The following is a 24,279-nucleotide window of genomic DNA, read 5'->3' on the forward strand; positions in this document are numbered from 1 at the left end:
CGGCGTTGGGGCGAGGGAGACGGCGGGGCGAGGGCGGCAGCGGGGCGGGAACAGCGGTGGAGTGAGAGCGGCCACTTCAGTGGAGATCAGTCAGCTGAGAAGATGAAACCAGACGCTGCCAGATGCTTTCTGTTGTTTCGTTCTCATTGTTTACGCAGAAACTGCGTGAAGGAGGGACCGAAAAACTAAAACTCAGTTTATTCCTCTATTGTCATGCTTGAGTTCATTTTTTAAAATTGTGCAATATTTTATGTTGTTCTTTTGAGCATATTTATCATTTAAAATTCAGATTGCTGTTTCTGCACCTCATCTTTCACTTCAATGTGTCTGCAGGTGATGATCCATGGAGTCTCTGCAGCTCAGTGATGCATTAAGCATCAGACTAATGCAAAACGGTAATGGCAAAACATGCTAGTTTGAGAAACTACAGGCTTTTCTCTGCATCTAAATATAATTTAGGTTTTACGAAGAAAAATACAAATAAAGAAGAAAAGCAGAAACGGCTCGGTGGAAATGTTACAGGAAGAGATTCATTAAACTGAAGTGAAATTCAACATGGAAGAGAAACAAAAACAAATCAAATCAAAGTTTCCTCGTCTTCTGGGTCTGTTGATAAATCACAGCAGAAACAAAATGTTTATGTTTTAAAACTCAGGACCCAAAATGTTTAAAATGTTTTAGTCTTTAGTTTAAATAAGTTGTTTTATAAATGCGTAAAGTTTATAATCAATAAAACATTCATAATTCAGTCGTTTGTTGTTCTCCTTTGTTGCCGTGGAAACGCCTCATTAAAATGATTTAAAGTGTAATTTTACTCAAGTCTCTGCTGTCACAGTGGGAGTAAAAACTTTAATTAGGCCAAATTAGTTTAACTTCCTCCAGTGTCAAACTGAGTGAAACGTTATTTTCCCAAACCCCCAACGACTAAAACGCCCACAAATAGAAAACAGGAAATGTACGGAATCCCATTCATGTAAACATCTGAATTAAAAAAACTCTTATAATTATTAGTATTTATGGTTTCATTAATTAAATACAACTTATCAAAAAGTTAAACATCAGAGGTTGTTTCTGTTCTGCTAACGTCACATTCAGACATAAATAATCAGCAGCAACACAAGAAAAGTGGGATTATATTCCTGTAATCTGTGGATTAATAATAATTATATTGATCTGGACTTGAAACATTCTTCAGCTTTTTATAAAAAAAAGATTAAAAAACAAATGATTTGACCATTTTCAGGTGAAATCATAACTATATTCTTTGACTGAAACCAGTCTGCCGTTCTGCTGAGTCAGAACCGACAGAATCGTAAATGTTGGCCAAACATCAGGATTAAAACGTTCCAGCAGAACCGGAGCGATTCATTTTAACGTAAAGCTCTTCCTCTGCAGTGAAACTCGACTTCCTGTTGAACAAACCGCTGATCTGCTGAGCGTCTGAGTTTGGTTTTACTTTCCATCCAACTGGCTTCGACGCTCCAAGTGGGTCAGTAAGTTCTCGGTTTGCTGAAGCTTCCAGACAAACAATTAATTTTACACTGGGGAGGTTTTTAGCTTCACGGTGACAGAAATAAAATCTCCTTGTGCTTCTTTCTAGTAATTAAAAATGACAAACGACACGGCCGAGTTGATGAGCTGCTCTCTCCAGGCTGAGGCTCATTAAAACATGAAAACGCCTCCAGCAGGTCGGACGTTTCTGCTGAGGAGGTTGACGGCGGCTGCTGTTGTCATGGAGGCAGTGGTGCATTGTGGGTGGGGGTTTACGAGCCGGAGGGGGAGACGAGAAACATGATGAGTCGGTGGAAAAAGAAAAATGTTTCCAGCAAACAACTCAGCTCAATATTGAGCCGTTTTCTTCTGATCATCCTGATCGTTAGAGATTATAGGTAATAAAAACCCAAAATTAGAATCTCAGGAAAATACAACATTACATAAAACCAAAGAAAATTTAATTATTTCCACATTTCCTTCACTTGAGTTATTTACAGATAATCTGTAACCAGACAGAAGTGTTTTTACTGCTATATCAACAGATTAATGTATTTATTTCATTGACATTTTATGATGCAACTAAATGACACATTTTTATATTATTTTTAATATTTTTTATATTGCATTGGCTGTTTGGTGTTGATATAAATTACACTTTTGCATGTTTGAAGTAAGTTACGAAACGAAATATAAAATAATGTAAGCAATCAATCTACCATGTTTTCGTTTTTCATTTCAAAATTTTTAGAAAAAAAACGACAAATCAGAATATTTCAATTTATGTAGCAGGAAATAACGAATGTCTCGCGTCAGTTTAGAAAACAAAAAAAATTAATTCAACCAGTTATTCATGTTATTGTTATTATTATTCAGACTGAGCTGCATGTGGCGACAGTGGAGTGGAAACAGGAAGAAACCTCCAGCAGAACCAGAACCTCAGAGTCCCCCGAACACATAAATGTAAAATAATCCACATTTTAATGGATTAAATAAAGTTTAGACAACATCTATAAATGTAACGACTCAAAATCCAATCCAATCTAAGAGTAACTGTTTCTCTTTTGTGCCCCTAACAGACATTTTATGATTTATCTAAAAATCTAAATGTAGTTCATATTGTTTTCAAAGATACTGAAACGTCTAAATCATCATGGATACAAAAGTGATTTAAGGGTTAATACTCAGACAAGTTTTCTTTATAGAGAAGTTTATCTAACATGGGTTAGATAAACTACCAAACTCATGATCCAGATCAGGGTTTTTCACTTATCCGTCCCTCCAGGATTTCATCGTGTTTTTGTAATAAAGTGTTAATTTTAAAATATTTGCAAGACATTTTGCAGGACATGTATGACTGTAAATGTGACTTAATTACTTCCAAATCGATCACAGACTCAAACTTGACATCAAGTAAAGCAGAAGTGAAGTAAAACATACTGCCACCTACAGGCGGGAGTTGGTATAATGAAAAACAAACGTTTTTGATCATTTTTCTGGAAACTTTCAATAAACTCAAAACAACACGATTTGTTGATTTTGCCTGAATTTCCACAATCATAGTAAAACCAGAAGAACTGCCTGATGTGATCTGGCAGTAAACGAATAAAATCCACTTTGATTTGATTAATAAATAATATTTAAGCACACAACTGGTTCTATTTACCTCTGGAGTCCAGGGGCCACAGAAGAAGCTGTGGCGGGCCGGGTTTGGCCCCGGGGCCTTGTGTTTGACACACTTAGTTTAACATGAACACGATTAACTTAAATTTGTCTCTGGTGCGTCTGCAGCAAACCTCGGCGTCTTCCTGCAGCTTCATTATAGTTATTGACAAAAGGTTTTAGTCCTAATCTGTTTTCAGGCCAAATCGTCTTAAATTCGCTGAGCTGGCTCTGGTTGAATAAAGTCTTTAAGCAGCGGATCAGCCTGAATATTCGGGAGATCTTCTTTGACGGCGTGGTTCAGGACGCACCAATCAGTTTTTTTAGTAATTCACAGATTTACATTGCCTGTAAAAATGTGCTGCAGGGAAACGTACATGATGCATTCAAAGACCAAACACAGTGGGAGTTCTCAGTACTGACTCTGACCGGCTGTTCGGCTGTCTGGTCATCTTGACCAGCAGATGTTTAATAAACAAATGCTGCCATTTATTTCATTTGACAAGAAAACAATTAACTGAATTTATTTTAAGACTCATTATGCGAAATCTTGGCGCATCTCAGATTATTAAAGGCCTGAAATCAGGATAATTACATGTAAGACCTTGCAGAAACCTGGTAAATAATTCAAACTAGAGATAAAAAAGATTAATTTGTCTCAACGTCTCCCCTTCACCTCCCTCTTCGTCTTCGTCATCGTTTTTGTTTTACTCTCTTCTGGAACAAAGCGGATCCGTGCCTTTGATCATCTCTCCTTCCCCTCTTCTGGCTCTGGCTGATAAATATTCATCCAGCGGAGGGACTGGGTCTGATTCTCGCTCCGTTTGTGTTTCCGTCCTCAGCCAGACGGGTCCTGGCTGCCGTTTGGCTCCAGAACTGTTTACATCCACACATCTGTGGAGCCATCGAGTCTCAGAGTGTCATCAGCCCCGACCGGATCCATCTTAGAGTAATGGAAAAAAATCCATTTTCTTTTGAAATCGACTCCCTGGAAATCTGGTTTGGTTTGGGATTTAAAGCTGGAAGTCCGTCAGCTTGGTTACAGATTTAGAGGAAATGCTGAAGATGCCAGCAGGAATAACTGCAACGCTGTGAAAAAGTTATTCGCTTCTTTCTTGTCCCAGAAATGTTTCAGATCGACAGAAAACCTCCATCCATCACTGCTGCAACTATTGAATCAAGAAATCTCTTAAAAAGGATCCAACAACATGCAGGAGGCAAAAATATTACCAAACCCAGACGTATGGATTCATCCAGAGAAACGGACACAAAGTTGTTCTAAGGTTCTGCTGCTGCAGAAAACCACAGGAGATCAGCCACGACTCACCCAGGAGGAACCAGGTTAACATCTAAGGATGTTAACCTGGTCTTTGGTAAAAGACCAGGAGCCATTTTTCCTCCTAGCGTTAAGCTAACCTGTTAGCTTTGGTTGTATTTACCCAGAATGCCTTGCGCTGTAGCCCATTTCCTGCTTTTGGAGCGGTCTCTGGCCCGCTTGGCGTTCAATATTTAGGAATAATTCTGGATGCTCAGTTAAATTTTAGGTGCCATGTTGATACAATCTGCAAAACTGTTAGATCGAATATAAACTGTTTTAAAATTATTAGACATTGTTTGACACTTTACTGTGCAGAGATGTTTTTGAACTCACTGATCCTCACATTTTACCTTTAATTTCTCCAGTTTTATTATATTTAGTTATTAGCGTTACATTAATTTTCCTCCAGTGTGTGTACCCTCGCTCGCCCCCCCTGCCACTTCTCTCTCTCTTCTCAGCCTGAAACTCGTTTCTATTCGTTTTTTCCATCTTCTCTAATGAAACTCACTATAAAACTCCTGTATTTTCCCGTTTCTTTCTGCTGGGTTCCTGTTCTCGGTTCTCGTGGTTTTTGTTTCTGGGTTCTCTGATATTTTTCTGCTTTTGCTCCGAAGCCTCTTTCGAAACGTGGAAATGAACTCGATGCCTTTTTTTCCTGCAGCATTTTGGTCATACACCCCACCATGTCAGTGTTTGAATCTCATTACTGTTGTCTTGTCGCCAAGCCAAAACCCAACAGGTTTATTTTCACCAGTGGAGAGTTGGTGCTGTAAAGCAGACCCTCAGCCTGGTGTCTCCACCGCTCCAGAGGCAACGTGGTCAGAACCACGCCCAGCATGAAGCCATGGATGAGAAATGAACACATCTGGTAAGAAAAGAGGATCAAACTAAATAAAAAAATTCAATTTTAAAACACAGGAGTTTAATGTGTGACAGAGAATTATGATTTTATATTTGGCATTAATTATATTTAATCAGATCAGAAACCCAGAACAGCAGATCATGGACCTTACCAAGCCCCGCCCAGAAACGCCCCTCGACAGTCCCACGTGGCTGCAAGTCTCACAAACAAAGCCTCGCGGGGCTTAGTTTCTATGTGTAAACATGGCGTCTTTCGTTTCAACTGACTCTCTACAAAGTATTTCTGAGTCGATTAGTGTAGCATTTCTGTCGGATTTTCAGAAAATATCAGCCACGAAAATGGACAGGGGGACAAACGAGTTCATATCATCTTTTTTGGACGAAATCAAGGTGTTTGAGCCACGCGATGCCTCCAACATTGTGTGCGTCGCAGCTAAATGCTACCGGTCAATGAGGAAAATAGATCCTCACACCCTCAGCATAAATATAGCTGTGGACAAGATCAGTGATGCCTGTTGTTCTTGCAAGGCTGGGTAAGTTGGGCATTCATGGTTTTGAGGGTTACTTTTGAAATCAGTGATTTCTGTTGTTGGCAAATGTTTGAGTGTGCCTAGGCCTGTTACTCGGTGCTAGCGTGGCTAACACGATTACAGTTTCGTAAAAAACCTTTTCAGGTAAAATAAAATCTTTAATGTGTGTCAGATACGGTACACATTGCATCTTGATCTGCTCAGCTAACGTAAGACTGTAACAGACAGGCTTCAAGGTGTAGCAGTTGTATCGGTACTGCCGTTATGCTGTACTTAGCTAAAATGTTTTCATAATGAATGTGTTTATTATTGACTCTCTTTTTTTCATTCACTAAACACAAATAAAGCAAAGCAATAATACTCACACCAGCACACACTCCTTTGTTCTTATTGATCCTACGACGGTTGAGCTGCAAATGCGGTCGTCCACAAGCTTTGAGCCAAGCTAGACATTCCGTTTCAGATTTTGGAAATCTGTGAATTTTAGTTCCACAAATACGATCAGGATACCTGACATCGCCTGAACAGATTCCCCACTGACAGTGGAGAACCATTCTTTTTCAAGTCCTGACGCAAAAACCTTCTGCTGATCTGCTAGTCCACAACGTACATTAGCATGTTTACTACTGTAGCTTGTGTTTGTGAGACGGTCACCACATGGTCGCTGCGCAGTGACGTCAAATGGGCATTAGCCAATGAAACGCGGCCCCTGTGGTAAGGTCCATTGATTTTGTCCCCCTCAGAAAAACAGAAATGAATCAAATCTGTGGTTAACATCTGGATGTTAAAGATCTATGTACTTTTTGTTTCCTCATATTAAAATGGTTTTTAAACATGTGGCTGCTGACTGAGTGAATTTCCTGCATCTTGTTCAGGAAGAGCTTCAGATGAGCAGCAGCAGAAGGAAACGTTTCACTGGACAGTTTCAGTCTGGATGAATCTGATGATCTGATACAAAACTCAGTTTGTGTTTATCTGATTATTAAACTCCCTGTTATTCTCATCTGATCTGAAAAGTGTGGCATCTATTCGTTTCTAAACCCCCTTTAGTGAAATCAGCAGAGGAGCAGGGCAGAGAGCTCAAACCAGCTTCATGACTTTGTTTGTTTTCCATTCATGATACTTCAAGCGAACAAAGAGCCATTTTCTCTTGTCTCTACAAGCAGGAGTCCGAATAAAGAAATGCCAGGAATGTTTCCAAGAACCAGAAGGTTACGTGAACGCAGGACGTTTTCTGTTAAACTTTTGTTTCTTTATTTACATTCCTTTCATGTCAAAAGATTTTCACCAGTTAGAACTAAAATAAACTTGGTTTCATGTCTCCATTGGACTTACAGTCAAGCTTCCCATTATTACAGCATAAACTCAGTGTTAATTTAATATACTAATTATTATTATTGATCTTCGCTGGTTTTACTATCAAACTTTACAGTAAATAATGAAAATGAACATCTGAAGAGATCTGGTTTCAGAGGACAGACTTGCTCCGTCTTGTTCCTGCACATCAAGTGGTGACAAGATGAAAGATGTAAAGAAATAGGAGGTTTCTATTGGCGGTGTATGGGCGATGTTTATCTTATACTGTAACAATGCTGCAGCAGGTTAAACTGTTAAAGTTGACCAATCACAGCAGGTTGCAGTGACTCAGAGGGAGGTTCTTGTTCTGAAGATGATTTGATGCATAAACTGTCTGCAGACTCTAAGCATCTGATCACAGTGTCAGGATCTAAGGACGTTCAGACCAAGATGAAAAACTTCCTGGTTTCTCGCTTAACTCAGATTGCCACTTACGCTACGGTCATTGTGATTTTCACGAACAATGTTTTGTTTGACAGAGATGTGGCCTGCACCTGCCAGGATCAGAAACTTCACTGCAATTTATACATCAGTGTGCCGATTTTTATAATAATCCTTTTGTTACTTTGGAAGGACAAGGTCTTCAATGGTACCTGCAGGGCGTACTGCTGTGTGAAGAAAAGGAGGAAGAGTCAAGAAAGATTTTGCCATCTTATTCTTATTCAGATGGGGAAGGCTTCTGTGATCGGTCTGCTGTGGGTCGTCTCTGTATTGTTTGATGGAGATTGGTACGCCTGCTGTCATAACGGCCTGCAGGGAGAAGAGGCTCAGATTCCTTGCAAGAAAAACAGAACCCTTGATGAGCAAGCCAAAGTTGATAACCTGAAAAATTGGTCAAAGGTGGGTTTTAAGATTATTATTTATGTAGAGGATTCAGGGTTCCCCCAGAAAACTTGCTAAGCCTGGTGGTCGGGGCGCTGAAGCAATCCACCATGTTTTTGTATTAAGATGTAAAGTAGACAATAAAAATAAAAATATCACTGGGTAATTATATGTTATGGGTAAACATTGTCAGTGAACTGCTATATAAACCCACAACTAGTCTTAAAAACAACTAATCAAAAAATACAATTAAAATGAATATCAATTATTTCCACTTCTGTTAAATCCAAATTAAGTCAGCAGCTCCATTGGGCCCCGAGGGCTTCAGGGGCCCCATAAATGTTAATATTTTAATATAGACCACAGATATATAAATGTAGCATTTGTTTATTGAGATTATCATTGCTGCTAAATTTGACATAATGGTTTCAGCATATATAAATTAAAAGACTTTAAATTATTTAACATTAGAGCAGGGTTGGACAATCCTGGTCCTCGAGGGCCGGTGTCCTGCAACTCTTGGACGTCTCCCTGGTCCAACACACTTGAATCCAACAGCTGAATCACCTCCTAAGTGCCGTCAGGTTCTCCAGTCCTGCTAACGACATTATTTGACTCAGGTGTGTTGAAATAGAGACGTATCTAAAAGTTTCAGGAGACCGGCCCTCGAAGCCTGGAGTTGCCCACCCCTGATTTAGAGGTAAGATTTTAAGGAGCTGGCAAGATTACTTTGTAGAAGTTCAAAGAACAATATTCATAGTCAGATTGGTTTGTTACCGCAGCTACAATCTGATGTAGATTGCACATCAGATACAATTTCAGCTCAAGATTTGAGCTGAAACTCAAATATTTGAGTTTCAGCTCCATTTGTTCACAAATACAAATTAGTAAACTGCAGGTATAATTTATTGCTTTTTAGGTTGACCAATTAAACGACTCCCCCTGTCTTAGATTTCACTAAATCTAACACAGAAGCTGTTAGAGGTGCTGATGTTTTTAGCAACAAAAGGGGCCCCTAAGTCAGATTGTGCTCCAGGCCTCACCCACCCTTGGACCGGCCCTGCAGGATGAGTTAAACTTGCTGTACTGAGCGGAGATGCACAACAAACAGGAGATGTAGTTCAGTGCTGCTAATGTGGCTTTAGTAGCTCTTTCATCTCGTGTCTGTTGAGTTTTTAACAAGGAGACAGAAACTATTTTAGTTGGTTGAGTTTCTGGACGAGTTTTTCAGATGTCTGGTGGCCGCGCGCATCAACTCTGTCTGACTAAGTGGGCAAAACATTTGATATGGTTTGGTGCTTAGTGCAACCAGAAAAATAATACTAGTAATGATAATAAAATAATATAAAATCAGTGTGATGCGTGACTGCAAGGAGAGCGCGAAGCTCCTCACCGGGTTAAACCTGCACGATGAGTGATTAGCGCTGGGTCGTTAACCGCTAACTACCGGCCAACCGGGACCACAGACCTAAACTTTACAGGGAAGACGGGGCCAAACGCTGAGCAGCGTGTTGAGATGTAAATGCCGCATAATGTTTTGTTCACAAATATATATCATTCTCATCACTCCTCAAAGCTCCTCTGAAAGTGCGACTACAAGTTATTCCTGCTGTTCACGTAGAGCTGGGCAACCAGAGCTAACGCAGTGGGTTTAAACTCTTACCTTAATCAATGGGGTTAGGGTAGGATTAGTTATAGTTAACTCCTCATAACTAATCATAATTCCTCACAAGGGGTTGATGTAAATATCCATAGCGGTCAGCCTGTGTCCAGTTTGAGTGAAAGGAGGAGCGCGGGATCCGCGGTGAGGTAAACTTTAGACATCCAGCTGCAGCAGCGCGCAAGGCAACGCGCAGAAGCCAGCGGTGTGATTGGTCCGGCTTTAAATGCATAAACTAAAAACATATGTTTTAGGAATAAATCTGCTCTAATAGTGAAACGCTCGGAGCAACAGAAACACTTGCAATCCGGCTTTAAAAATAGGCGACTTTTTCCCTTATTTTATTTTCCTTAAAAAGAAAAAAAAAAAAGAAAAAAAGAAAGGCTTAGCCTGGCGGTGGTGCTAGTAAAGCATGGCGGGCCACTAGACCTATAATACACTGGGGGAACCCTGGGATTGTAAAATATTCATTTTGGTTATATTAGTAATAAACACGCTTTGGTCTTTGCTTCAGGTTATTGGCGTTTTAACACTGCTGGGCCTCCTCTCCCTGGTTGTCTGCTTGTCTTTACTAAAGTGGTGCAAGTGCTGCAAGAAACGGTCAAGATGCTCTAAGTATTGTAAGAATTGCTCAAATTGCTCTGACAAGCGCAACAAATGCTCAAGTTGCCGTGAGTTAAACAAGGAACACTTCAGTTGCTCTGACGTCTGCAAAGAATGCTCTAAACACTGCCAGAAATGCGCAGATTGCTCCAAGTTTCGCAAGGAACCGTCAAATTGCTCTGACTGTTGGAAGAAATGCTCAAGTTGCTCTAGCCAGCGCAAGAAATGCTCAAATTGCTTTAACTGCTGCAATGAATGCTTAAGTTGCTCTGACTTCTGCGAGAAATGCTCTAAATTCTGCGAGAAATGCTTAAATTGCTCTGAGTTTCGCAAGAAATGCTCAAGTTGTGTTGACTGTTGGAAGAAATTCTCAAGCTGCTTTAACTGCTGCAAGGACTGCGTTTACATTGATGGAGATGGACCCTATGAGTTGATCATCATACAAGAAGAAGAAAATGTTGTGAATCAGATTTTGAAAGAAAGAGCCAAAGAAGCTCTGAAACAAAAGGTTCAAGAAATGGTGAAAAAGGGCGAGACGAACAACTATATTAACTGCTCTGATGCTGCTCAACAAGTGATCGATCAACTGTGGCTACAAGAAGAAAAGGTAACCATTATACATCTGTATTTTTTTAACTAATCTGAGAACAAAAACCTCTCATCTTAAAGCAGAAATAAAACAATCTTTTTATTCTCTGTTAAAGACAATAAATGGCTTCAAATCAGAGGAAACTTCAGCTCAACAAAATGATTTAGAATAGAGATTTTTTTTTATCCTCTGAAAAGTCAGACATTTAAACTCACTGAGATCACTGATCTTTAAAGAATCTGGTAAAACCCAGATGAAGGTATCATGGCTATGTAAGCTGCTGATTGGTTAGTCCCAACAGCTGACTGTCAGTACCACTGGTTCCTGTTCTGCTCCGGCCCAGAGGTCGGTTCTGCTAGAAGAACCGCTCTGGACATGTTGGATCTCTGGGCTTCAGGGAATCTGATGAGGAGCCTGAAGAGCCGCTGACGTCTTCCTCAGATGGATCCAGAGTCTGGATCCATCTGCAGCAGGAAGCAGCTTCACTTCCTCTTACATGTGAATCTGTTTCCTTCCCCAATCAGATTCTCCTTCTGGGTTCAGAGCAGATTTTCTCCATTTTCTGTGATCAGTGGCAGAAAGTAACAGCCTTATATCTCCATCATGATGCTGCAGTGAAGCTGAAGCTCTCTGGTCTGATGACTTTCTTGAGAGAATTTCAGGATCAGGTTTATTTGTATGTCGGCCTGAAGGCAGTTCAGTGCTGTGACTTTAACGTCCGTTTCTACATCCTCTCTGTCTGTCTGTGTTCTCGGCGGGTTGGTTGGTTGGTTGGTTCAGACGTGTCCGATCAGGTCCAGAACCGGATGAAGCTCCTTTACTTTACGACGCGCCCAGACATGTCAGTAACAGCCTTCACTTTGTCATGATCTGGTTTTAGACCCTCAGCTCTGGGTAACTGCTGCATGAAAACAAACTTCTTAAAACAACCAGCAGAGCTTCACCTGGTGGCCCATCGGACCTGTAGTACCGTCTAAACATCAGGACACAGTGACAGTTTTAATAAATATGCAAAGAGACATTATAAGAGTTACATCCTGTACATTTAATAACAGGAATAATGAAGATCATAAATGACATGCTGCCCCCTGAGATGAATGAGCTCAGCACCGCCAACTACCTCTGAGTTCAACTGGACCAGAACCAAGACAAAGTATCCCAGCAGTGAAGATCCCATCACCAGAGAGCCTGGCTCCATTCATGCTGCCACTTTCAGACACATGGGACGTTGTTCCAGTAACTCCAACCCACTTTTCCCCAGAAAGGGAAGTCTCTAAGGGTGCGTTTACACTGCAGCCTGAAGTGACTCAATTCCGATTTTTTTGACGTAATGCGACCTGTATCTGATCTTTTCATGGCAGTGTGAACAGCACAGGTCGGATTCTTTTTCAAGTGTGACCCACATCCGATACGTATCCGATTCATATGTGACCTAACGTTCAGGTCGCATTCATCTGAACTGAACGTCACTGATTCTCAACAAATCTCACTATTCCGCGACCTGATACGCGCAAGTGGGAAGAAAAACAACAACCATGATGGATTATATGAGGATTAAGTTGTTAATATGCTGCTCTGGTTGGACAACAACTTCAAATATATAAGCTAAGCTCCACCGTTAGCCTCCATGTTTACTTCCGCAAACACTGAGGTCTTCTTCTTTTTATGGCAGTTGGCAGAACACTGAGAACGCTGACGCTATTGCGCCCTCTACTGCGCATGCGGGACACTTTCTGGTCGTTGCCCGTTTACACTGCAGAACACATACAGGTCGCATTTACTGGCAGTGTGAACGGCCCCGGCAAAAAAATAGGAATTGAGTCACTTCAGGCTGCAGTGTGAACGCACCCAGAGAGAACAGAGCGACCAAATCGATTCTGGACAAAGGATAAATTTCATTTATGAAATTCAGCTCTGGAAAAACATTTCTGCTTTATTTTTTTTTCTGTTAGGAGAACAAAAAAGAAACTTCCGAAAATAAGCATGAAGAGTTAAGTCTGTCTCCTTTCTAGACATCATCCATTCATCCAGTATTTTAATTTACAGCCTTCAGGAAGTAAGAAAGACAAAGAAAACAACAAAACAGTTTGGTTTGAATTAACTTCTGACAGGCAGAAAAATGTAGATTATAATCAGTGTAAACATCTGGTTTCTACTGTAAACATACTGATCTAACCTTGAATAGTTTCATTATTATGGATCTCTTTTCTGAATCCAGTCAGACTCCATGGTCTCCGAGTCGCTCAGCAGCTGAACGGATCCCTCTGAATCTAGAATCACAGATCTATGACAATACACACCCTGACATTCTCATTTCCTGTCTGTCGATGGCGGTGAAGGCGGCAGGAAACCAGGAGGAAACCTGGTTCTGTCAGGCCTCCCAGGGCAGCAGAGGCTACTATTAGTAGCTTCTGAATGGATGAATGTAGGGGAGAGCTTTGGAGTCCTCTGGACTGGATTAAGACTGTACAAGTACAGAGACCTACCATGTTACAATGAAAACATGGAGACCAAAGGCTGAATAATCAGATTCAAAACTAAAGAAACTAAAACTGATGATTTAATTAACCTGCTGACATTCAAACCAGAAACTAAAACAATCCCTGATTTAAACTTTGTTATTCTGTAAGCAACAAACTCAATAACTGGACTTTCTCTGTTCTGTTTAGGGTCCTAGTGGAGACCAGAGCAATGATCCATCAGCCGACCCGGTGAGCCAACACACAGACACCTCCATGCATGAAGTCCCTGTTTACTTGAACTAGACACCAGCAGGTTTCCTGATGTGGAGGCAGAAACTGGAGTACCCAGAAAACCCCACATGAGCAGAGCTCTGGGATTTGAACCATCAACCTTGTTGCTATAGCAACAGCTGTAACAACAACGTCACCATGAAGCCCATCAACCAGTCCAGTTAATCAGGACGGGTCAATTTATCCGACCGTCCTTACAGGTTATTATCTGAACTACTAAATGTTGATCTTCTCCTTAAATTTGTAAAATGTGATGTTGAATTAAAACAACTCTAGAAATATAGATCTAGATTGATTCCTACAAAGCAGCATAGATCCAAAACCAACTTTTTGTTTTCTATATTTTGCAACAATTGTGAGAGTGAAAGAGTGAAATCCTGAAAATCTGTTAAAGTGGGATTTAGAGGACATGTCCTAGTCAAAGACCACACCAAGGCTCCTCACAGTAACTCTAGCTGTAAAGTGATAGTTATGGAAACTTCTGGATCCATAAACAGATTCATGTTCCTGATTTAAGGTCAACAGAAACAGCTGATTGTTTTTAACTCTGAGAACCAGAATAATATCATTTATCATCTATTTATATCTGACTGAGGAAAAACTCAGCATCTGTTTGGTTTTCCGGTTTCTATGAAGTTTCTTCTAAAAGATTTAATACGTTTCAGGTGGAGCAACTTTCAGAGGGTCAGAGGATGAACAGCAGCTCATAAACCCTCAGCAACATGTTAAACTTTGGGGGTTTTTGTTTTCCTGACACCAAAAATCTATTTAAATTCGGTAAATTTGGGAAATTCGGTTGTGCTGTGGTGTCAGGGGTTAAACACAGCCCACATATGGAGGTTTAGTCCTCCGCCGCAGGTTCGATTCCCGGCCTGGTGACCTTTACTGCAGGCCTTCCCTTCTGTCAATTATCTATCAAATAAAGGCCACAACAGCCAATGAAATAAAAATTATAAGAAAATATCAGCAAAACAAATATTCTTTTAGTGTCAAAAATATAAATTTCCAGGGTCTGACTGGATGTGGTATGAAAACAGATTTTTAAAACATGAATAATATTTTACATTTAGGTGATGGTTTATATGTTTTATTTCATATTAGTATGTTATATATTCTTTAATTTTGCAGCATATAAGGGCAGATAAAGTTAAAACCAGATAAAAGACATTATAAAGACATTAAATCAAATTAAACTTTCTGTTTTAGATAAATTAGGATTATTAAAATGATTTATGTTTGTTAAATAATTGAATAATCAAAGAAATGATTGTTCATCTGTCTTTTACAGCAGATGTTGAGATGCAGAAACAAGGTTTTGGTTTCTGACGTCAATCTGTCCTGTGAGCTGATTGGACTAAAAATCGATGGTTAGTCTGTCTATGTTATTCTGTCTGTTTTAGCATTAGCATTACTGTTAGCATTAGCTTTAGCATTAGTTTTAAGGACGGGGTTATGACCCTTTAGTGGATCTACTATTTTCTTAAGTTTTGTTTGGGTTTTTCAGGCCACGTGTCCTAGTTAAAACCTGAATACCAACTCTGTTGGCATCGTTCATTCGTGTGATCCTGAAGGCTGCTCGGTCAGCTGAGGGGTGTTGATGTTAACTGTCTGGATCATGTCAGGGTGACCTTTGACCTCCAGGTTACTGAAGAGTTTATAAATGATTCTGCAGCAACTGGAGCTTTTACAGATTTATTTAGCTCATTTTCTATAGAGTTTCTGGATGGAGTGGCTCGACCCTTTGACCTTTTGACCTCAGGCTGTGACTGAAGAAACGCTTGGCCTGCTGCAGGACATTCAGAGGGACACAGATCTGTCCTCACATGGACGGCGTCCCTCAGCATGAAGCTGGTTGTTGAAATGATTTCAGTAATTCAGGGAAAGTTTCGTCTGATTTAATGAAATTATGATGATTTTTATCTGGTTCATCTGTAAATTGTTTGGTGTTGATTTTAGCTTTAGGAGGGAAACGAATCAATATTATGAACATTAATTCTAAATGCTGTAAATACTCAGTAAAGTTTTAATTCAGTTTCTTAAACTGTTCATTACAGGATTTATTGTGATCTGAATATGGTTGCAGAGTTTTGTTGTCTTTGTTTATAAACATAAATCATTTACAGTAAAGTTTAACATTTAATGTCTGCTTGTCAATTCTGATTAATAAAGAATAAAGATTATTGACTGAAGTTTGTTACTGCCGTCTGACTGATAGAAATATATATTTATATTTATAATCAAACAAACTGATGAACATCATAAATATGTGGTTATTCACTAAGAAATTCTGCTAAATTAAAGTATTTTGCCACAGTTTCAACAGGTTGGCCATCGAGAGAAACTGGAACCACTTTAAGGTCTTTAGATCATTTAATTAGCTCTACATTCTTAAGAGAATTAAAAATTTATAATAAATAATAAAGACTTTGCGGTATTCTGATTTAGTAATGCAATTATATTAGTTGTGTTACCACCCCCACGCCACTAGAGGGAGTATCAACCCCTAAAAGATGCGACTAAAGAGCAGAGTAAGCAGTACACCGAAAGCTACAGAATTTGGTAAAAACGGTGAGTTTTGCTGAAGTAATTAAAGACACAAGTTCAAATCCATGCTGAGAGGAGCTCCTCCAATCAGTGCTCCTCTGCAGCTCTGATTGGCTAAGCAATGTAACGTGATCCTCTGCAGCACGTGATGGCAAAACGGGGCGTCATCACGACTTTACACAAGTGTGACTTTACCTCCGCGGCAGAGGCTCCGCCGAACCCCTGAGACCGACTCATCGAACCCCTGGGGTTCGACCGAACCCAGGTTAAGAACCACTGGTCTAAATGGATGAAGCTGAAGTTGGTTCAGATTCGGGAGATGGCTAAAGGGCAATTCCACTTCATTTTTCTCTGCCTTCTGCATCTTTAATCGACTCTAGTTTAAAAACTACAACATCAAGACTCTTCAAACCTGGACTGGATTATTCTGCTCTAATAGCAGAATATCCAAAACTATGTTTGGGATTCGTGACACTTCACTAAAATTCTGATGACTATTCAAACTTGTTACATGCAGGGTTTTTTTTCCAAATTCAAATTCAATTCTAATTCAAAACCACTTTATTAATCCCAAATGGAAACTAACCATTAATGCTTCAAAGAGTTATTGTAGATGCTGATGAGTTACACCATCTACTCTTTGAAGGATTAGTGAGTGAGTTAGTGATACTAAGACGTTGAAACGTTAGTCATCTAGTTAATCTGTATAACATCTTTCACTTGGTGATGGAATTACTAACATATTGAACCTCATAGCCACATTCTAACTTATGGAGTGAGTCTGTATATTTGCTCAATGTTTGCCTGCAGCTGAAAACAGCTACAAAATTCAGCTGCCCAAATATAAATATGACTGATGACTGTTTTGAATATCGCCACGATGCAGTTGGTCCAGGGACGCAGAAACCAGAACTTAAAACCAGTTGTATTTCTGGCCTGCGTCAGCTTGACATGCAGCCCCGTTGCCATGGCAACCGTCAGACAACAGCTCCAGGAATCGAGAGAGCGAGGATTAGGTTCAAGTGTATTAGGAATCAACATCAAAAACACACTAAAAACTCCCAAACAAAGCACGCAGAAATACCAAAGTTCAGAGCTTTAATCACTTACAGATTTACGTTTTCTGAGTTTTCAGGCTTGTTTGTTTTGGGATCATTAAGAAGTGATCGCCTGATACTCGCGGTGGTTGATCAGCTCATTACCTGCTCCACTGATAATCTGTCACAAACATAAAGGAACGTCTTCTAATCATGGCATCTTTGTCCCTTCAGGCTAGACGACACTTTGGCCTAGTTAAAGGTTCATGAACTGGACTGCATAGCACTGCAGCGTTTTTACTCCTGTATCTCCTGTTTACTTGGACTGTTGCTCATATTTATTGTATTTTTTTGTACTTTTGCTGGATTCCTGAGTTTCCCTGGAGTATATAAATAATTTTAACTTTTGTTTTGACATTTTTACCTCCTAATGAATCTGTTTCCATTTACGTCTCAAATTGCTGCTGGTGTTCCTGAATTTCTATTCTACTTGATTCTATTCCTTATTTGATCAAAATGTTAAATTTGCACCAAAATCAGAGCGACTGTGTGAAATCCATCTCATTTCCTTAAAAAACTGATGAGAACAAATCTCTGTGTTTGACAAACCAATGAAATATTCTGGTTTGGTTCTCCATAATCCCGCTCTTGTGTTGACGGATACCTAGTCGGTTTGTTCAGACCCGATTCATTAGAGGTTGCTTTAATGTCTCCCTCTAATGGTTTCTCTCAGCGAGTCCCCACTTCCTGATGTTCGAAGCAAAACAAGTCACAGCCGAGGAACCTTTGATGCGCCACAACAAAGAGCAGAGCTCACCGAGTCTCTGTCTGTCTGAGCCGCCGGCTTCTGTCAATTAAAAGAAGAACCGGGAGGAAAATCAATTAGAAACACTTTGAGCCCGGAGACAAAGCCAAACGGGGAAATGTACCGACTCATCTCATAAGCCACAGCCTATAGAAAATCAATCCTGGATGAATACTCAAGATACATTTCAATAAAACACACCAGACGCCATGTTTATTCACTCAGGGTAATCAGCTATGATCACCCTGATGGAGGACCATCGTCTGCTCTGGCTACCATCCCAAACGCTCCAATGTTTCCTCCTCAGGAAGCTTTAAATCCACTTTAACATGCATTTCTAGCTTTAGTGGTGGAACTTGATTAATCTCTGTAATCTAATCAGTTATTCGACTACACATCCACAAAAATAAGCAGCATTTTCAGTTCAAATATCTTTTTGCTGCTAAATTATTTAATAATTAGACATGTGACTTCAACATCAAAGTGTTTTTACTGTAAACTGAAACATTCCTTTTAAATCAAGGATTTAATCTAATTGGTTTAAAGTTATTAATAAGAACATGAAATAAATACTAAATCTATTCCAATATTTTGGAATGATGACATTTGAAGAGATTGTTGTTTCTATGTTTTAGTTGTGTAATCACCTCACCTGTTCTTGTTGCTGAAATGTGCTGAACTAATAAACTTTGTTCCTCTGAGGTCTGAGCGGTCGATACGACCGCCTGGAAATTATTAGGGCTCAGAGGAAGGAGGCAGATTTAGATTTCCTCCTTTACAATAAACATGAAAGGTATTAAGGGATATAATATGCATCTTTTCTTTAATACAGCTCAAAATAAAAGCAGTAGCCTAAAAATCCAGACTCAGTTACAGGCAAAGAGCAACAAGATTCAACATTAAAGCATCCAGGTAACAAGCTATTTATCCTCAACCTGATTGATGCACAGCAGATTCTGGCTGAAGATCTGAGGATTTATTCACAAAGACGTTTCTCCAGCGAACTGCGAAATGTTTCATTAGCTGCGTTTCCCTTTAAGGTCAGTTTTTAGCAGCCAGAATATTCCTTTCTAGTGGGATTTATCCACCCATAAACATAAAAAGTAATGATTCCTTCCAGCTGTATTTTTATGTGAAGGGTTGTTAATCTGATTTTCTTACCGAGAGGAAAAGAAAGTTGGTTTTTTCATGTTTCTCTCATTGATTAATAAATACAATAAGCCCAGAGAGGCTTTGAGTTTCCAGCCAGCCAGAACCAGTTCAGCCTATTCTGCAGCTTTTTAAACATTTTACACAAAAACCTGAAGCCAAAATAAACTGACTGTTTTGTGGTTCGTTAGTTTTTTTTTTAGAGAGTAAATACATTTTTTTCAGGTGTTTCACCTCTAGTAGAGCGTCTCTAAAACAAGCAAATGTGGGCTGTTTAGGTGTTAGATGTTTGTGATGTTGGTAATTATGAGCTGAAATCAGCCACAGTAACAGTTAAATACAACCACATTGATCAAACCATCAATGCTTTTCTTTTTACTAGACTCTACAGCTGAGTTTTCAGCTTCAGCGGAGAAAGAGAAGCCGTGTGTTGGTGCTAATTTCTAATTTCATCCCTCAGACCGTCGTAAAGGTAAATGTAGCTGAAATAACGGTACAGTTGGTGTATTTAACTGATGTGGGTGGAAAGAGAACCAAAAACCGGAGAGAAGAGAAGGACTGGTGCTTCACAGGAAGAGGATGGAACAGAAAACCTGGTTTACCTCCAAAAACTGGACCCAGTTGGGCTTGGAATGGACCAAGCAGGCCAACTCTAGGAACGCAGCAGAAAAATCATCCTGTTGTCTCTGGAATAAGAGGGAAGAGCTGAGCTGGAGGCCAGGAGACGAGCCAACAGGACGACGACGGGGTTAAGGGTCAAAACGTCCAATGAACGTTGACCACCACCTGAAGACATCGCCTCCTGGCCAAGAGCCGCAGACATGTAGAGGTGACTGAAATGTCCACTTTAAACAGAGCAGTTTGTTTCCCCCGTTGGTCTGGGTCTGATCGTTTGGTCCCAGACCATAAACTCTGGTGCGGTTCACTCCTGGTGTGAATACAGACCAACAGGAAATGTACGTCTTTTCGGGCTCCGTGTGCCACCATAGCTGGGCATTAATGGTAAAGAAAAGCCCTTCAATGTTGCTAACGCTCCTATGTACTGATTGGACTGGAACGGTACTGGAGCCTCCGTTTTCTGCTTAGTGATGCTGCTGGCAGCAAGTTGCAGCTCAAGATCCAGCTTGCAGCAGCGCTCCCCGACGCCGTACCCAAATCAGGAATATAACAACAAAACCTGCAATGCAAGAGCTGCTCTTGACATTCAAGATGGTATTTCAGTTTTAATAACATAAAATCAAACAAGCAGGACTCCCAAAGTCAGTCTGTTCAGGTCTGCTCCGTCCCATCTCCATCATGTCTGTCTAAAGGTAATAATAATCATCAGCCGCGTGGCTTTGTTTAGAAAACTTATCCGATTTTGGTCTGGCCCTAAATACACCTAAAGAAGGACACTTCTGACTGAGGAACTTCTACTTTATTACCAAACTGAAGCTCCACATTCAGTCAGCACCTGCAGCTTAATTAAATTTTTTGGAAACATCAAATATTTTCCTCCTACTCTGAGCCAGAACTTGGATGAAAATGTAAAAGAAGGACTGGAGGACCAACAGCCAAAATTAAAACCTCATTTCCTCAGAGATAAACAGATTTTTGTCAGTCTTCTGGAAACATTGCAAACTTCCAGAATCAGAACAGATGGTCTGGAAGTTTAAGGTCAGAGGTGAAGCAGCAGCAGCAGAAACACAGACAGCAGAGGAGACGCAGCGCTGAGCTTCAACGTGAGACAAATATGAAATAAAAGCAGAGGGGAGAGAGGGAGGAACAATCAAATGATTTATGGCTCCCTGTATTGTAATGAACTCTATGCAAACACTGACTGCAGCAATAAATTATCCACTTTGAGCCCAAACTCTGCAGAGGAACAAATACAACTCGACAGCTGCTGTTCTCAGGAGGACGGAGTGGATTTCTGAGTGGGTTCAGCCAAAAGCAGATGTGACACAGCGTGATGAAGTGGGAACTTGTTTCAACAACTGAACTGCTCTCTCATTTTTACAATAAACCGATTTATGTGGCTGAGAGGAACAAACAAAAGCCAGGATTCAAGCATCTGTGGGGAAAACTCGCTGGTGGGGAACGCTTAGCAGCTAAGGCGAGTCCTGCTATTGTTTTCCAACCTGAACTGGTTCCGGTTCTGGTTCTACAGCCAGTGCTGGAGGTTAATACCAGCTTAAAAGCAAAACACAAACACCGAAACACCACAAGCCAGGCTTAGTACGTTTTAATCCAACTCCAGTTCACTTGCCTATAAAATCGGTGGGTGAGGTGTGAACGCTAATCGAACCAACGAACTGAACTCTGGTCCACTTACAAACCTCGGCTTTGGTTCATATGTGGAGTTCACATAATAAATATGTGAACTCCAAGCGGATTGGAGACCGCTCCAAAAGCGGTGTTTCATTTCCGCAGGGCATTCTGGGTAAATACAACCAAAGCAAACATGCTAGTTAGCATATTAGCAGGAGAAATGACTCATGGACTTTAGCCAAGTTCTTACAGTTGCCAAAATCCTTTTGTCTACATTTCGTGATGAAGGAAGATGAGCTCAGTGTCTTCTTGAGAGGTCTGTGTTTCGTTTCCTTCAGTGGTTCGTGGTGCAGCGCCCCCACAGGCGAGGAGGGGAACAGGTTTTTCAAAAGGTTTGGCTGGTTTGTGAAAGAGAAGCACAGCAGCTAAAAATGTAACAAATGTTACAATTTTGGTCTCCACTTTAACCAAGTCCATCGGATGAAGTGAGTGAAAACAAATGGGATGTGTTCCCATCTGGGAGTGCAAGTTAAACGGCGAGTCGGGGCAGCGCGTGGTGCCTCGTACTAAGACTATTAGTCTTCAATGCAGCCGTCTCGATTTTGATTCCCAGCTCTGGGAGCCTTGCTGCATGTCTTCCTCCCTTCCTTCTTTACTCATTTTCTGTCTGAGCCGCTGCACTAACAGATTCTAGTGCCTGAAAAACCTTCAAATAAAATTTTAAAAGGTGAGTTGCTGTATTCAGCCAGAGAGCATAGCTATTGTCAATTCTGGAGCTGATAAAGCCACGACGGTCTTCTCCAGGTCACAAAGGTTTGCAAAAGGCAGAACCTTTGTTAGAAGCTGTCAACAGTAAAAGCCAGACTGAACTGTAGAGGCGACTGTCAGATTTTAAGTTCTTGCAAAACATGAGCTCAGGGTTTTTTAGACTGTAGTCAAAACTTACAGCTTTGTCGTCCAATAAAATCCATAACTTTTTTTTCCCCATTAAAAAAAGCCACTATTTGATTTTAGAGATGGATTCAAAAAGAGAAACTTTGGGATCACTGCATCATCAATTTAATGGTAAATAAATCTGCAAATGAACTGCATAATAATGGAATATGACATTGTGTTGGGTTATAATTGACCCAAGTGGCAGGAGAAAAGCAGAGGACCTGAAAAGGAGCCTTGTGGGACCCCACATGAAAGAGGTGCAGTAGAAAAGGACAAGCCATTAAACAGAAAGAAAAAGTTACATCAGTCCCAAATATCTAAACTGTTTAATGAAACTGATTCACATCTCTGTGACCTTGAGAGGGTTGGGTCAAACAGACAAAATAATTCTTCTCCCAGACTAAAATAACACTCCAATCAGTTTCTCCATCTCAAAATCCACCTTTATAGAAAACCTGACTAACTTTCCAACCAATCAGGATCCTGTTTCGTTCCTGACGGCGCAGTTAGTGAACAAAGTAAGACCATGTTTCATTAGGACATTAATCAGTACAGTAGTGTGTGTGTGTGTGTGTGTGTGTGTGTGTCGGCTGTGCTGTCAGCGTTCCAGATCCCACACGGTGCTAATTCCTCCTGCATATGGCTGAATTAATGTGAGAGACAAAGAGATCAACACATGAAGAGCAGAAATCTGTTCTCCTGAACTCCGTCTCCCTGTTGGTGGCTGTTTTAATTAGAAGAAAGCCGACAGGAAGAACCTGAGTCTGATGAAAAGACAGTGATGCGTTACTGCTTTGGCCCAGCAGGTAATAGCAGGAAGTTGGACCGTTGACCTCTTCATTAGACGTTTACAATAAACTCCTCAGAACCAAAGAACTACTGATTTTATTACCGATTACCCAACATTAGTCAAGCTTTAGTAACCAAGGCATTTACAGGTTACATCTCCTAGTAATCTGTGCCAAATGATCAGTAATGGGTGGCTGGTAACCTTAGCATGATGTGTGAAACCTGGAGGACCTAGTCTCTGACTTTAGGTAACATTACACCTTTATCATTTTGGTGAAAGATTGGTTTGTTTGTTCGTTGGATGACTGGATGGATGGCTTTTGGGTTTGAAAGTAGGTTGGATGTTTAGTTGGTGTCTGTGGGTTAGCTGGTTGGGGAGATGGACGGATTGAACGGGTTCAACAGCAGGTAGGAAGGTTGGTTGGTGTTCTTGATTATGACTGTTGGTCAGTGGGCTGGAGAAATGTTGGTTGGATGGATGTGGGTCAGGCAGTGGGTTGGATGGTGGACTGAGACGGATGGATGTTAGTGTAGCGGATGGATTTGGGTAGGTGGCTAGTTGGATGGATTACGGGTTAGAAAGTAGTTTAGATATTTAGTCAGTGTCTCTGTGTTGGTTGACTGGATGGATGGTTGGCTGGATGGATTTTTGGTTGACTGGTTGTTTGGATGCAGTATGGGTGAATTAATGAATGGTGGGTTGCTAGCATAATCAATGGGGTTGGTTGGTTGGATTTTTGGTTGACTGGTTGTTTGGATGCAGAATGGGTGAATTAATGAATGGTGGGTTGTTGGCATAATAAATGGGGTTGGTTGGTTGGATGGTTGATGGATGGATGGTGGGTTGGTTACCATGGCAGATGGAACTGGTTGGGTGGTTGATGGGTTGGATGTTTAGTCAGTTTGTTTGTGGGATGGTGGACGAGATGGATGAATGTTTGTTGGGATTTTTGGTTGGTTGGTTGGACATGGAAATTTGGGTAGATTACATGGTGGGTTAGTTAGTTGGTATTTTAAATAATAGTTTCTGGAAAGTGGGTTTGATGGGTTGATTGAATAGATGAATGGTGAGTTGGTTGGTTGGTTGGTTGGTTGGTTGGTTGGTTGGTTGGTTGGTTGGTTGG

The 24,279-nt window shown here is 40.6% G+C and overlaps 2 protein-coding genes across 3 annotated transcripts in view; one reads left to right on the top strand and one right to left on the bottom strand.

Annotated features, from left to right (window-relative positions):
• LOC103155878 (thyrotropin-releasing hormone-degrading ectoenzyme) overlaps positions 1-24,279 on the bottom strand; it is a 155,014-nt gene that overhangs the window by 55,799 nt on the left and 74,936 nt on the right. The gene's annotated exons all lie outside the window — the stretch shown is intronic.
• Positions 7,508-14,423, top strand: LOC103155876 (uncharacterized). Of its 2 annotated transcripts, XM_016663896.1 has the most exons (4): positions 7,508-8,058; positions 10,215-10,298; positions 10,329-10,910; positions 13,562-14,423. In XM_016663896.1, the coding sequence occupies exons 1-4, from the start codon at positions 7,540-7,542 to the stop codon at positions 13,655-13,657; spliced, it is 1,281 nt and encodes a 426-aa protein (XP_016519382.1). In that variant the 5' UTR covers positions 7,508-7,539; the 3' UTR covers positions 13,658-14,423. The 2 variants fall into 2 exon arrangements, with proteins under 2 accessions (XP_016519382.1, XP_007577824.2); XM_007577762.2 differs by having other exon boundaries at positions 10,215-10,910.

Source organism: Poecilia formosa, unplaced genomic scaffold (assembly GCF_000485575.1).
Source record: "Poecilia formosa unplaced genomic scaffold, Poecilia_formosa-5.1.2 Scaffold453, whole genome shotgun sequence".
Classification (NCBI taxonomy): Eukaryota; Metazoa; Chordata; class Actinopteri; order Cyprinodontiformes; family Poeciliidae; genus Poecilia; species Poecilia formosa.

Excerpts from the sequence above, each read along its gene's own strand:
- LOC103155876 (XM_007577762.2), top strand. The coding sequence starts at position 7,540 with ATGCATAAACTGTCTGCAGACTCTAAGCATCTGATCACAGTGTCAGGA. Across the intron at positions 8,059-10,214 it reads ACCTGAAAAATTGGTCAAAG|GTTATTGGCGTTTTAACACT; the intron begins GTGGGTTTTAAG and ends TCTTTGCTTCAG. Across the intron at positions 10,911-13,561 it reads TGTGGCTACAAGAAGAAAAG|GGTCCTAGTGGAGACCAGAG; the intron begins GTAACCATTATA and ends TGTTCTGTTTAG.